This window comes from Elephas maximus, chromosome 3 (assembly GCF_024166365.1).
Source record: "Elephas maximus indicus isolate mEleMax1 chromosome 3, mEleMax1 primary haplotype, whole genome shotgun sequence".
Lineage (NCBI taxonomy): Eukaryota > Metazoa > Chordata > Mammalia > Proboscidea > Elephantidae > Elephas > Elephas maximus.
Window position 1 is genome coordinate 50,454,824 of NC_064821.1, and position 13,609 is coordinate 50,468,432.

At 52.6% G+C, this 13,609-nt stretch overlaps 1 protein-coding gene across 2 annotated transcripts in view; it reads left to right on the forward strand.

The window, feature by feature from the left end:
- The window catches only part of PEX14 (peroxisomal biogenesis factor 14), a 162,608-nt gene extending 149,728 nt beyond the window's left edge, over window positions 1-12,880 (forward strand). Inside the window, exons 5-9 of one of the 2 annotated variants that reach the window (XM_049877893.1) lie at window positions 218-303; window positions 3,652-3,754; window positions 4,889-4,986; window positions 9,585-9,676; window positions 11,496-12,880. In XM_049877893.1, the coding sequence (XP_049733850.1) occupies window positions 218-303; window positions 3,652-3,754; window positions 4,889-4,986; window positions 9,585-9,676; window positions 11,496-11,937 (821 nt within the window). In that variant the 3' untranslated portion in view covers window positions 11,938-12,880. The remainder of the gene's footprint in view (window positions 1-217; window positions 304-3,651; window positions 3,755-4,888; window positions 4,987-9,584; window positions 9,677-11,495) is intronic. The other variant, XM_049877894.1, reaches the window with a different exon arrangement.
- The last annotated feature ends 729 nt before the right edge of the window (window positions 12,881-13,609 follow it).

The following is a 13,609-nucleotide window of genomic DNA, read 5'->3' on the forward strand; positions in this document are numbered from 1 at the left end:
AAGTCGTTCTGCTAGCTGAGGGAGGAGCAGCTGAGCGGATATTGTTGACAGGCATCCTCTGTGTCCGAGTTGCCCATCATTTGTTTGCAATGAGAAGGTTGTGCCATCACCAAGTCCCATGAGTCCTCTCATGTCTCCCTGCTCTCTCCTCCCTGGGGAATAGGGGGAGGGATGTCGTGCGTCCCTTCTCCTAACTGTCCTCTTCTCCCCACCACAGGCCCTGTAGGCTCCCGATGGAGGGATTATGGTGCCTTGGCCATCATCATGGCAGGAATCGCGTTTGGCTTTCACCAGCTCTACAAGGTAAGTCTGTCTTTCTCAGCAGCTGTGTGCTGGGCCCCCTGCCGCCCTGCATTCATCCCTAGGTTTCTCTATGGTGGAGGCACTGCCTGCAGAATAAATGCCGAAGAGTGAGGCTGTGTGGGACTGGTGGACGCTGGAGGGAATTTCCTGGGTTCAAGTCCTGGGTCTGCTGCTGCCCAGCTGGGGAAGCTTGACAAGTTCAGACTGGCCTTGTCCACTGCACCCCTCATGCCACAGCCAGTCTCTGCTGCCTAGGGTGACTGTGAGGGCCATCAATTGATCACCCTTGTCAAATGCTTAGAAAAGCGCTGGGCACATAGTAACCACATAGTGGTTAAGAGTGAGGACACTGGAGCCACGTGCCTGCATTGAATCCTGCTCTGCCCTTTAGTAGCCATGTGACCACAGGTAATCACTGCCCGTCTCTGTGGTTCAGTGTTCTCCTCTATAAAAATGGGGAGGTCATTGTAAAGATCAAGGAGCAAGGGAACTGCTCAGACCCAGGCTTGGCCCACAGGCAGCGCTTTGTACAGGTCGGCTGTCGTTCTTCCTTAATAGTCAGAACCAGCTTTGAGAATTTGAGAATCTCAGTGTAGTCAGAATAGACTCAGGCTTATGGGATCTAGTTGTTGACTCCTATATTCTATTGGTTTCCATATAAATCTAGAATTTTCCCCAACTTCATAAGTTAGCCCCCAGGCTCCTGGAGTCCACTGCATACAACAGACCTGCAGGCATGAAGCGGACATTTACTTCCCTGGATGCCAGTATAAAGGCCCAGCTCTGGTCTGAAGCAAATCTGAGTCTTTTCCAGGAGATGTAGAACCAGGATAGGACCCAGAGAAACCAGGTAAAACAGTGGCCTGAGGTACTGTCTCCGCTGATCCTGGAGAGAAGCCCCTTTTCCTTCTGAGGCCGCCAGGTCCACCCCTTATTTGGAGATTATTTTTAAAGAACCTGAACGAATATCCAGACTCTTTGTTGTAAATTTTGGCACGTGAAGCACATTTAAACACTACACTCTGGGATTCTTAATTCTTGGCCTTGTACAAAAACTAATGACAGAGTTATAGTAGAATATAATTTTTTCCATGTAACATCTATTCCTGGAGTTGGAAATTTCCATGTCAGAAATTCAGAAGCAGAGCGCCCCGAGTCAGGGGTCTTTTCCCTCTGAGCTGACGCCTGCCCTTCTGCCCTTTCTTTGCCTCTTTGAAATCGCTGACTGTGGACAATCACTAAGAAGCATAAGATGCTAACTCAGAATTCTGAAACCAGTGTCTCAGATGGACTCACTCAACTTCTCAGATATGCCTAGTCGTCACGTGGCTGTCCTGGGATAGTGCGTGATCTCGTGGACACAGAAAGCCAGCCGCCCTTGGTGTGGATGGCAAAGCAGGGTTTTCATCAGTGGTTTCCAAGAGCTCTGATAATTCCTTCGCTCTTTAAAAAACAAGAGAGACATCGAAAGATCAGTCACAATAGTGACAAGAGAATTTCTAAAACATGCTAATCGTTTCTTTAAAACGAAAAAGGAGAGGTAAGAAGCCATCATCATGTTTTATAAATAGGTAAAGAACAGGCTGGGGTAGTGGGGTAGCGACTTTTGTACTTAGGAAATTTTCAATCTGAAATATAAGGCTACATCTGATGAGTTTCGGCCCAGTGGTGGGTAATCACTCACACCGTGGTTGAAAAGCACTTTGCAAAGTAGAAAATGCTTCTATACATATGCTAAATAATGATCTTCACTTAAGAATTGCTCTTGAAATGAGTTCTCCCACAAACCCCTTGCGAGAGACCTTCTTTTCCTTCCCCGACACAGAAACCTTAATGGAGAAGTTGCTGCCATTTTTCCTATCTGGGGCTGAAACGTAGTAAGAACCAAAGCTGTCCTTTAGCCACACCTGAGGGGCATGCGCTGCGCTCTATCTAGCACCACCCTGCCTAAGACGTGGCTGGTCTCACTATCCTTGAATATGGAGGCCTGTCTCCACATCCTGAGCTTTTGGATGCAGAGCACATACTCTTGTCATCTGGTCCCCACCTGCTATCCCTTACACCCCTTACCTGTAAGTCGGAGAGCCAGTTACCAGCTGTGCTCCCTGACCTGCCTTCTTCCTGAATGTTCTGAGAACCCGGTCCTCACCTGTTTGTCCCTGAGTATAGCCACTGGTGGAAACCCTGGTGGCATAGTGATTAAGAGCTGTAGCTGCTAACCGAAAGGTCAGCAGTTTGAATCCACTAGGTGCTCCTTGGAAACTCGATGGGGCAGTTCTTCTCTGTTCTGTAGGGTTTCTAGGAGTCGGAATCAACTCAACAGCAATGGGTTTGGGTTTGGATGGCCCCTTGTTTGGTTGCCTAGTAGTATCAGCTTGCTTTCTCACCATGCCCAGTTCCTTCTGGGTCTACCCACCTACCCTCTTGGCTCTGTGTTCCAGCTCTGGGGGAATTGGGCTGCATCTGACTCATATGAAGAGAGTTTGAGGATTCAAGGCTCAGTTTAGAAAAAGAGCAAGGCAACCCTTTTTGACACTCAAGATACCCATATATTAAACCTTATTAAAAGAACCAGGAGTCCCTGGGTGGTACATGTGGTTACCGTGCTCAGCTGCTAACTGAAAGGTTGGAGAGTTGAGTCCACCCAGAGGCACCTCAGAAGAAAGGCCTGGCCATCTACGTCTGAAAAACCAGCCATTGAAAACTTTTGGAGCACAGTTCTACTCTGACACACATGGGATTGCCATGAGGCAGAGCCAACTCGACAGCATCCGGTTTCTGGAAATGAACCAAGTTTCCCAAAATCTATTGTTGCTTTTCTTCTAGTTTCGCTCATAATTCTTCGTGTTTATTTAATTTTACTCATTTATTTTTAAATGGGTAATTTATCCACATGGTTCACAATGTTAAAGATTCGGAAACGGTACGGTTAAAAAGCTTCCCTGCCATTCCTCCTGGAGGCCACTGGTGTGATCAATATCTTGTATATCCTTCCACATTTATGTCTTACAACTTTAAAAAATTTTTTTCCATTTTGTTACAGAAACATTATAACATTGTTAAGAAAACGAAATAAAAGAGCCAAAAATTTTTCTGATCACAATGGATCCATAGCTTGCATTTGCCCACATCCCTACCCCCAATCCTGGTCATTATTCATACATGGCTTTCACATGGTTGTCATTGCTGTCTCTTAACTTCTTCCCATGTCTTGTTCATTTACGGTGTTTGCTTTGGGTTTCAAAACTCGGGGCTGAGAGAGAAAGTTGGTCAGCAGCTTGTGAGAGAGGTTGTTGAAGAGTGGCCCCAAGTATGTGCCCTTTCTTTACACCGTCCTGCTTCTTCTAGAAATACCTGCTCCCCCTCATCGTGGGTGGCAGAGAGGACAGGAAGCAACTGGAGCGGATGGAGGCGAGCCTCTCGGAGCTGAGTGGCAGCGTGGCCCAGACAGGTAGAGATTAATGACTCCATCAAGTCGCCCCTCAGAGCCTCCACTCAGCCCCTTCACTGCCCCTCCCTGTACCCCTCCATCTCCACTTTATGTGGTGACTTCATTTATCTGCTCTGAGAATCTGTTCACATTTGCAAATGAAGCCGCCGTCATTTCGGTTTAATTTGAAATTGCTTGTTTACTGTCGGCGCGGCCTCAATTAATTATGTTTTTACGGAAAGGCTCCCAACCTCAGAATATTAATAAGGGGAATAAAATGACAGCCTTTCTAAGGGCTGTAAAGTTCATTTTTAATTTCTGCTTCTATGAGGTTTTCAGGGGGGTTTTTCAGTGATTTTTTTCCCCCTTCCCTCTAAGAATCCAAAGCAGGGTCAGGAGAGTCTGTAATTACTGCGGCTCCTGTGACCCCAGCCACCTCCTCTGTTATCGACTCCACAGGGCTGCCGTTCATTACCCAGGGCTCCAATGATGGCCCAGATTAGCTGGGACCTGTCGCACCAGAGGGGTTTTTCTCCTTTATAAACTTGTTTACTACACAGACTCGGAATTTAAAAACCAGAGGCAGGCAAGAGAGCTACCCATCCCAGGCAGGCAGCCGTGCCCCCCTGGGGCGTGCCTGGGAAGCCCCCGGAATCCGCTTGGTGCTGAGGTCCGGACAAGGTCATGGGCTGGGCGGGTGGGCAGGAAGGAGCAGGAGAGGCAGGATCTGCAGTTTTTACCACTCACTCCTGGATGCGACAGAGACCTGAGGAAGTCTCCCAGGACTGGAGACTTCCCACAAGTTCCACAAGGACACCGCGAGGCCCACGAGATGAGTGATACAGACGTAGAAGTTGGACGAGCTGAGCAAATCATAGCCAGATGTAATTAGAGGGGAGAGGTTTTGGACGGATATACTGTTGACCATGGACAACCACACAATAGAAAGATAAAGTAGAAATACTAGAGGTTAGATACAGTGCAGGTAGATTACCCGGAATGCAGATAAATTATCTGGATTGGTTGCCGGGCGGGGGGGTGGTATCTGCAGATAAATTAGATGTAGCAGGGATACAGGCAGCTCATAGGTGCGTGGACAGAGAGAAGGAAACCTGTGTCTCCACTTAACAGATGCGACTGCTCTCTCCCTCCCAGTGACGCAGGTACAGACGACTTTAGCCTCTGTCCAGGAGCTGCTGATCCAGCAACAGCAGAAAGTCCAGGAGCTTGCTCATGAACTGGCCGCCGCCAAGGTACTCGTGTCTGCTCTCAGGGCCCTTCAGGCCCAGGGCTGACCTGTGGGCCCTTGGCTTGTCTTCTCTGCCTGGCTCATGGCTTTCCCAGGGGAGGGGAGGGGGGCCTGGCCTTGTCCAGTGCTTTCCCCACATCAGGCAGTTGGCATTGTGCCTAACCATTCACCTGTCCTTTCTCCATTTTACCTGCCAGTGGTGGTAGGGACGGGCTGCGCTGCTGTGGCCTCAGATGGCAGCCACCTTCATCCCTGAAGTGCTGAGGCAGTCAATGGCATGTAGGCATGGAATGGCCTCCATCTGCACGTGAGGCCTCAGGGCCCAGGACTGCCAAGAGAAATTCCAAAGAACAGGGAGGGGAAGGTGTAGTCCTAGACAGTTTAGTACTACCTTCCCCATCCAGCACTGGGCCCAGCACTGCTGCGAGGGGCAGGTCCTCAAGACCTAGACCTTCTGAAATCAGGTGAGCCCAAAGGCATGTGCAGCCAAGCACCACCAACCAAGGCCATCTGTGCACCTCACTTTGCAAGTCTGGAGCAGCCTTGGCAAAGTCTTCCCCTCAGATTCTAGGATCAGACTGTCTGGGTGAAAGCCCTGGGTCTGCCACTTACTAGCTGTGTGACGATAGACCAGTTACTTAACTTCTCTGAGTCTTAGTTTCCTCATGTGTAAAATGGAGCTATTATGGTATCTACCTCATTGGGTTGTTTACATGCTGAGAGTGGTGCCTGGCCTGATTGCAGGCCTCCAGCCTTGGGTTCTGAGGGCTTGGGATGGGGCTCACTCCTGGGGGGAGCTAGTGCCTTCTGGGCCTGAAGATAGAGTAAGGTCACACCAGTCACAAATGATTGCAAAGACTTTCTTACTTCTCCACCCTGCTTCGCACAGCCCAGCACACCATGGGCTCAGCACTTGGACTGTCACTTGCCCGATTGTGGATTTGCAGGCTTGTTGTTACTCTTGCCTGGGCACCACTCTCTGGCTTTTCCAGGTGTATAAGCTGGACATCAGCTCTTGTACTGTGTGCTTCTCGAATGCTGGTGTGGTATCTTCTTCTCTGGCTGTCCTTGGCCCCTGACCCAGGCGCTGTGGCCCACAGACTACAGGTAGCAATGGCCAGGAGACAGTGGTCAGGATCCTAGGACACTCTGCTGTCCTTCATACCCTTCTTATGCACCCACGAGGCTGGCAGGTGTGGCTTTCTGGCTGCTTCTACACAGCCTGTGCCATGAGAGATCTCATTCAGAGTTGCTGTCCAAGGGGAACCCCCCTCCCCCGCACACAGCTAGATTTGAGCCAATGCTCAGATCTTTTGCATTTGTGAAAACCACTGCAATAGAAATCTTTCCATTCCCAGTGGAATCTGGGATGCCTCCTTATGAGGAGGGTCCTGAGTGTCCCACCCGGATACTCTTGTTTCCCTGTCCTGCACCTAGGCATGCCTGTACTTCCTCCCACGACAGCTGTGGCCGAAGTGGCCACCCCAGTTCCTTCTGCTCGCCTGCGGCAGCTAAGCTATAATACACGCACGGCTGGAAGGCGGTTTATGGCCCCTGCCCCGGCCTCGGCTCCTCTATTATCTTTTGGAGCGGTGGCCTGCCAATGGCCAGAAGCCATTCCGGAAATTGGAAAACTGTTTTCAGGCCTTAAGCATTAAGATGAACACCACATGTTGAGTTCTCAGGAGGAGGGGGCATGAGATTCTGCCGGGTGACTTAGGGAGACCTGTAAGAGTCTTGTGCTGGTTTTTGGTGGGTTTTCCCTGCCTGCCCCCGGCCCCCTCTCGTTTTCTTCTGTCCTGAAGCGAAGCCCGGTGGGCTGGTGTCTAAACCCCGTATGTGTGAGGACTTCAGTTAGCCCATAAACCAGAGAGTCAAAGCTGTGTTTTCTCAGCTGTTATGTATGTTTTTGTATCTGGCTTCCAAACTCCTACTGGAGTGCTGTAAAAAATTAAAAAGAAGAGCTTTAAGTAATTAAAAAAAACCTACATAAAACTGAAGGCTCTGAGTTTTCTACAACTGTTTTTTTAAAGAGACTGGCTAAAAAGCCCCAGATGTCAGATTTTATTTCTAAATCCCAGGCATCTGGCACCATATGCGTTTGGAAATCTGAGTCCTTTGTGGGCCGGTGAGTGGAAATTGCTCCCTTGTTAATGGGCTGCTGTAGCTTTCAAGGATTCGCGGCAGCCAGAACAGTGGCTCCGGATCCTCACTGTCTCGGGGTCTGGAGTGGGGGCCCCAGGAGGTGTGGATGGGGGTGGCAGGTGGGCATGCTTCTCTGAGCTGGGCTCCTGCCTGCGAGGGTGAGCCCGGCCTGGCGCTTGTGGGAGCAGGGACTGGGACTCCATCTGTCCCCACAGCCCCATTGAGGCCGGGCTCTTGGTGACCCCACAGACCTGCAGCAGTTGACAGAAAGCGTCCAGGGATCCCCCTCCCAGTCTTTGGGCTCCCCACATTCTCCTGAATTTGTGGCTTGAGTTTTCGTGTTCAGCTGGGACAGCAGTATCAGGGAAGTGAGAGCCCTTGGAGATTCATTGGTGCCCTGAAGACAGCTCCAGGTTGACCCCAGTGGGGTAACCAAACACATGCTTGGGGCTGTTCCGTGTGGACTTGGCCTTCATGGGCACCTCACAGGCAGCCTGGCCCCCGGGAACTCCTGGTGGGGTTCTACTGTTGGGCTCTTTTCCTTTCCACCTATCTGGGCAGGATTTGCCAAAAGAAAGATGTGGTTCTCTGACTTTTGCCTGGAAAAACAAGGTCAAATTCAAAGGGGAAAGGAGTGCATCAAAGGATGGCCATGGTCAGATTACTGTGGCTTCGTCTCCTTCCCGTGGGCCCTCTCCAGAGAAGAAATTGAAGGTGGTCCTACTGACGGACAGCTTCTTTCTCCTGCCAAGCCTCAGGCTATTCCAGAGGAACCACTGTGGACGGGGTGTGCAGATGGTGGGGTGGGTCTGGGGGACACCCTGTCCGTCCCAGGAGTGGGGTCTGGAGGCTTGGGAGCCCTGGGGGGAAAGCACTTTGTGAAGCGAATCCTGTCTGTCTGGCCTCCTCGAGGTCAGTGCTGGGGAGGTGGTGGGTGGGTAGGCGGGTGGGCGTGTGCTCAGAGGCATTGGTCCCCCTGCCACAGCTGGCAGCGGCTTCCAGGTGCCAGGTTGGGCACTGAAGGTGTCGAGGCACTGCCTCTTCTCAGCCCTAAAGTTTGCTTCTGTGTGTGGTAGTGATTTTTTTTTTGGATGGGGAGGATTTGAGTTGAGGGTGTAATTGGTATATATTGCTGCTGTTATTGTTAGGTGCCATTAAGTCAGTTTTTGACTCATGGTAACGCCATGTGACAGAGTAGAACTGCCTCATAGGGTTTCCTAGGCTGTAATCTTTGTGGGAACAGATTGCCAAATCTTTCTGCTGCGGAGCTGGTGCATGGGTTTGAACCACCAACCTTTCAGTTAGCACCCGAGTACTTAACCACTATGCCACCAGGGTTCCTTGCAATTGGTATATAGATGTATCTGTTTTATAAATTTTTGTTTTCTTTTGTAATTTAAAAAAAAAATTTGTTGTTGAGAACATACACAACAACACACACACCAATTCAACAGTTTCTGCTTGTATAATTCAGTGACACTGATTACATTCTTCAAGTTGTGCAGCCATTCTCATCCTCCTTTTCTGAGTTGTTCCTCTGCCATTAACATAAACCCCTGCCCCCTAAATTTTCTACCTAATCTTTTGAGTTGCTGTTGTCAGTTTGATCCCATATAGTTTTTCAAAAGAGCACTCTGCTCAAGGCAGGCATTTTTACTAAGTAAGCTAACTTACTGTTTGATTTAAAGAAGATTTCAGGGGATATTTTTGGTTTAAGGCTTAAAGATTGTCTCAGGGCAATAGTTTCAGGGGTTCATCCAGCCTCTGTGGCTCCAGAAAGTCTGGAGTCCATGAGAATTGCAAATTCTGTTCTTCATTTTCCCCCTTTTGATCATGATTCGTCTATAGAATCTTTGATCAAAAGGTTCGGTAATGATGGCCAGACACCAGTCAGTTCCTCTGGTCTCATGGCAAAGGAAGGAGTTGTTCACAGAGCCACACATTCCATATCCTCCTCCTGTTCTTCTGTTTATTATTTTTTTAATGGACTTTTCAAACACAGAGAAATAGGGAGGGTAGTATAACAAGCCCACCTGTTCCTATTTTTCCCTCTCTAACTCCAACATCCTCACACCCACTGCCCCCACCCCCACCCCAGATTATTTTGAAGCAAATCCCAGACATGGTATCATCCCATACTTGCTCTGAAAGATAAGTGCTCTTTCGTGGTGGTGGTTTTGTTTTACAATACCATCATTATGCCTTAAAAAAAAAAAAAAAAAAAGTTTCTTTAATATTGTCAAACATCTAAGCAGGGTTGTGTGAACATTGTTTTAAGGATGCCATCATTTAAACAGGTGGGTGGGCGGGTGGCCCCCTGGCTGGGCAATGGCAGAGCCTTCTCCAGGCCACAGACAACCCGAGTGCTGCTGCTCCTGCCCAGGGTCCTCCTGAAGCTCCGTGCGGCTTAGGGGAGATGCCACTCTGATGTGTGGTCTCCTGTGTTGTGACTCTCAGGCCACCACATCGACAAACTGGATCCTGGAGTCCCAGAACATCAGTGAACTCAAGTCGGAAATCAGCTCCTTGAAAGGCCTTCTTTTAAATCGGTAGGGAGGGGAGAAGGCTTGGGTTCTGTGGTGGTTCCTACCTAGGACTGGGTGTGGGGTTCCCTGGGTTGGTCTAGAGGCATGGGTTCTGTGGTGGTTCCTACCTGGGACAGGGTGTGGGGGCCCACCTCCATGTGGGGGCTGCTGTCTGCCTAGCCCATGATAAGCTGGTTGGCTCAGGCATTGTGTGTGGGGATCTTTGAACTTCTACTTCCCCTCCTCAAAGGCCTGCTGCCCACTCTAGGGACCAGCATTTGAAGCACCCACTAGTGCACTGAAACACAGACAGTTCCTCAGGCCTGGTCACGAGGGGTCAAGGACAGCTTTATCCATGGAGCGGACATTTTGAGCAGAGGAGCCCCCGGTTTGGCCCATCCTGGGATGTGGGTTCAGGCAGGGCCGCCTCCTCCTTCCTAAGCCCCCAGCTGGATTTCCTAGTGACAGCCTGGTTCCAGAGAATGTCCATACAGAGGGCCTGGGGTCCTTGTGCCAGTCAGGGTTCTAGGATTCAGGCACTGGTAGACCCCCCAGCTTCTCCGCTGTCCCCAGTGTGATGGCACCTTCCCTCACCCCAGCCAGAGGCTATTGTCACCACACAGCCTTCAGTGCAGGGTGACCCACTCTCCTTGATTTGCCCAGGCCTGTCCTCAATTTAAAACTGAGTGTCTTGTGCCCCAGGACCAAGGTGGTTGGTCAGCTGACCTGAATGGTGTCCAAGGGTGGCCTTGCTCAGGCACTCATCTCTCTGCTGGGCCAGAGTTTGTTGGGAGTGTGCGCAGCTGTACAAGGGCACCAGGAGGAGCCTCCCCTGGGGGTCGGGGTGGGGGCTGGAGGGGCCTCGTGGCCCCAACTAGAGGACCCCATTGTCTTCGCGACCCACTCCCTGAAGAAGAACGTGAGTGAGCCTGCAGTGAGGTGTGACTGAGTTGGGGGAGGGGTGAGAGGGTTGTCTTTGGTCTGAAGCTTGGAGGTAAGGACCTTTGCTGCTGGGGCCAGAAAGCAGCCTGGGTCATGTCAGAGCCAAGAGACACTGACACTGGCTCTCTGGACACATCGATGGTCCTGGAGAACGGCACAGCACTGACAACTCTAAGAGGGAAGGCCGCTCCCCAGTCCAGTGCTGTGGGGCAGGGGTGGCAGGGGGCGGGCAGGGGTAGGACCCACCTGCTGTAGAGCTTGATGTCCAAGCTTTTGCCAGGCAGACCTGAACTCCCAGATCCCTCCTGGAATCGGCTCTGCTTTGGGCTGGGTGCTGGTCTGGGGCCGGGGTGGGAACATGGGAGCTGACTCTTCCCTCTGGGAAATGGTGAGGGCAGAGGTTGCTACAAAGTGCACTGATGTTGCCTTTGGTTCTGATGTTTCTGACCCCATGGCCAGCAGTTAGCCCCCCCTCCCACATTTCTCAGCCCATAGGCAGGTTGGAGTTGAGAACCAGGGGGCTGGGGGCCTAGTCTTAGGCCCTGTCTGCTCCCACCCCTCTCCCTGTCTCTGGCTGTGGGTGGAGGCTATGGACCAGGAAGGAGTAGGCTCCAAGTGTGGCAGGTGCCCTGGGTGCTCAGTCCAGCAGCAGCCGAAGGAGGTGAACCTCTCACAGGACGGGGTGGGGGCACCTTGAATGGAGCATGCCCTGCAGGCAGCTCAGCATCCCTCCAGCCACCTAAAAGGCTTCATTTCTGAGAGGAGTGGTCCTGCCCCAGCATTCCTGCCCCTGCTGGGTAGTCCTGGTGGTCCCTTCCCTGCTGTGTCCAAGGGTGGGGGTCCAGGGAGGCCCTGTCACTCACCTCTGCTCTTCCTCTTCCACCCCTCCTCCTCCCACCAGGAGGCAGTTCCCACCCTCGCCATCAGCACCCAAGATCCCCTCCTGGCAGATTCCGGTGAAGTCACCGTCCCCCTCTAGCCCCGCAGCGGTGAACCACCACAGCAGCAGCGACATTTCACCCGTCAGCAATGAGTCCACATCATCCTCGCCTGTGAAAGAGAGCCACAGCCCTGAGGGCACCACATACCACCTGCTGGGCCCCGCAGAAGAGGGTGCGGGGGTGCTGGACGTCAAGGGCCAGGTGCGGATGGAGGTGCAGGGCGAGGAGGAGAAGCGGGAGGATGAGGAGGACGAGGAGGATGATGATGTGAGCCACGTGGATGAGGAGGACTGCCTGGGGGTGCAGCGGGAGGACCGCCGGGGCGGGGACGGGCAGATCAACGAGCAGGTGGAAAAGCTGCGGCGGCCCGAGGGTGCCAGCAATGAGCACGATCGGGACTAGGCCTGCCTGCCGCCCAGTGTCTGCTCTGTGGGACTGTCAGTCGCTGCCTGCTGCCCCGGGAGGGCACCCTGAGCCCTGGTGGGCAGAGCTGTCCTTGTCCTTGTGGGGAGGCCCTTGCTGCAGCCCCACGGCTGACAGCACGAGGGCTGGGCTCACCTGGCCGCTGCGTGTGATCGCATTTCTGTCCCCCTTCCCACACTCCTCTTGCCCAAACACTAGCCCAGCCCAGTTCTCCTCAGACCAGCCTTTGATCTTATTCTCATGCCAGGCCAGAGGCCCTGAAGCCTCTGCGCTCAAGGCCCTGGCCCAGCCCCTCTCCAGGACCTACATCTTGTCGAGGGTCTTTTTGCTGAGTGTCTTCACCCTAACACCACGCATGACAAGAGGTAGTTTTATTACCTGACTCCTAACTCCTTGGTGGAAAAAAAAATGCAGTTGATCTGTGTCTGCTGCTCCCTCCCTCCCCTGTGCCCCCTTCCCCCTCCACTGCAAGAGCCTGGCACCCCCGGGCTCCTCTGGCTTCACACTGTGGGCCTGGTAGGCTGTTTTGTCCTCTTCCCGAAAGTGAGGGTCTGCCCAGGTGGAGCCTCCGGGACTGTTGCTTAGGCCAGCCACTGTCATCACAGCCAGGCCTGCCCAACTGATGTGCCCCAGTGTGCCCCTCCCTGCCCCACTCCCCACCATGCCCTGTTGTCCTCCTGGGAAATGAAATCACACTGCGCTCTGACAACCCTAGCTTGCTGCATCGTGGCCTCAGCTGATCCCATGGTGAGACGTGACCCTCACGCCCCATGCAGGAGCCGGGCATCAGGGCCTTCCTGACAAACAGCTATGTCTGTCTTCCCACCAGAAAACACATGTTCATTTGTGTGATCATGTATAGATGCAAAATATATGATATGACTGTATATAATTGTAATAAATACGAGTTGCCACTATTTAACCTCTGGCCGTGGCTCCCTGTCTCTGCTCATGAACTGGCCCCCAGAGGTGGGTCTTGAAGCCCCACCACCACCAGGCAACTCCAGGGAGGGGCCTGGAGGCCATGGGGAGGGGTGGGGGGCTGGGCCACTTCTGCCCATGGGCCTGACATGCCCACCCTGACCTCCCTGACCCCTTCCTTTCTCGCCAGGTCACTGGCCTCTCACCAAACCTGAGGGTCCTGTGCTGTGGGTCCGGGGCATCTGCTGCAGGGCGACATCTCTGACCGCAGGGGAAGGACCTCATATTACTGTATATAGACCTGACGTGGAGTGTGATGAGTTCTCATGCCTTAAATGGATGAATATTTTCCCCAGGAGAGCGTGTGTCTCGTCCTCTCTTCCTCCTCCCTGTCTCCTCTTCGCCCTCCCCGTCTCCCTGTAACCTTCACAGAGCAGGAGGCTCCTTCCACGGAGCACTCTGCTCCCTCTGGCCCTGAGAGGTGTGACCAGGTGAGGACAAGGGCATTGTCACGTCCATGTGCCTGGTGTAGACGCCAAGCCTGGAAATGACAAGTGCCAGACGGCAGCCATGACAGAGGGTGAGGAGCAAATGTGGCTTGGTAGGTACCCCTCCAGCCCCTCCCAGGCCTCCTGGCTACAGTGTGCCATTTTGCCCAGCCATCTACTGCCTGGCAGCCCTGGGGAGGGCAGGGAGGACAGACATGGCCAGCCGGGGGGGTGGGTGTGTC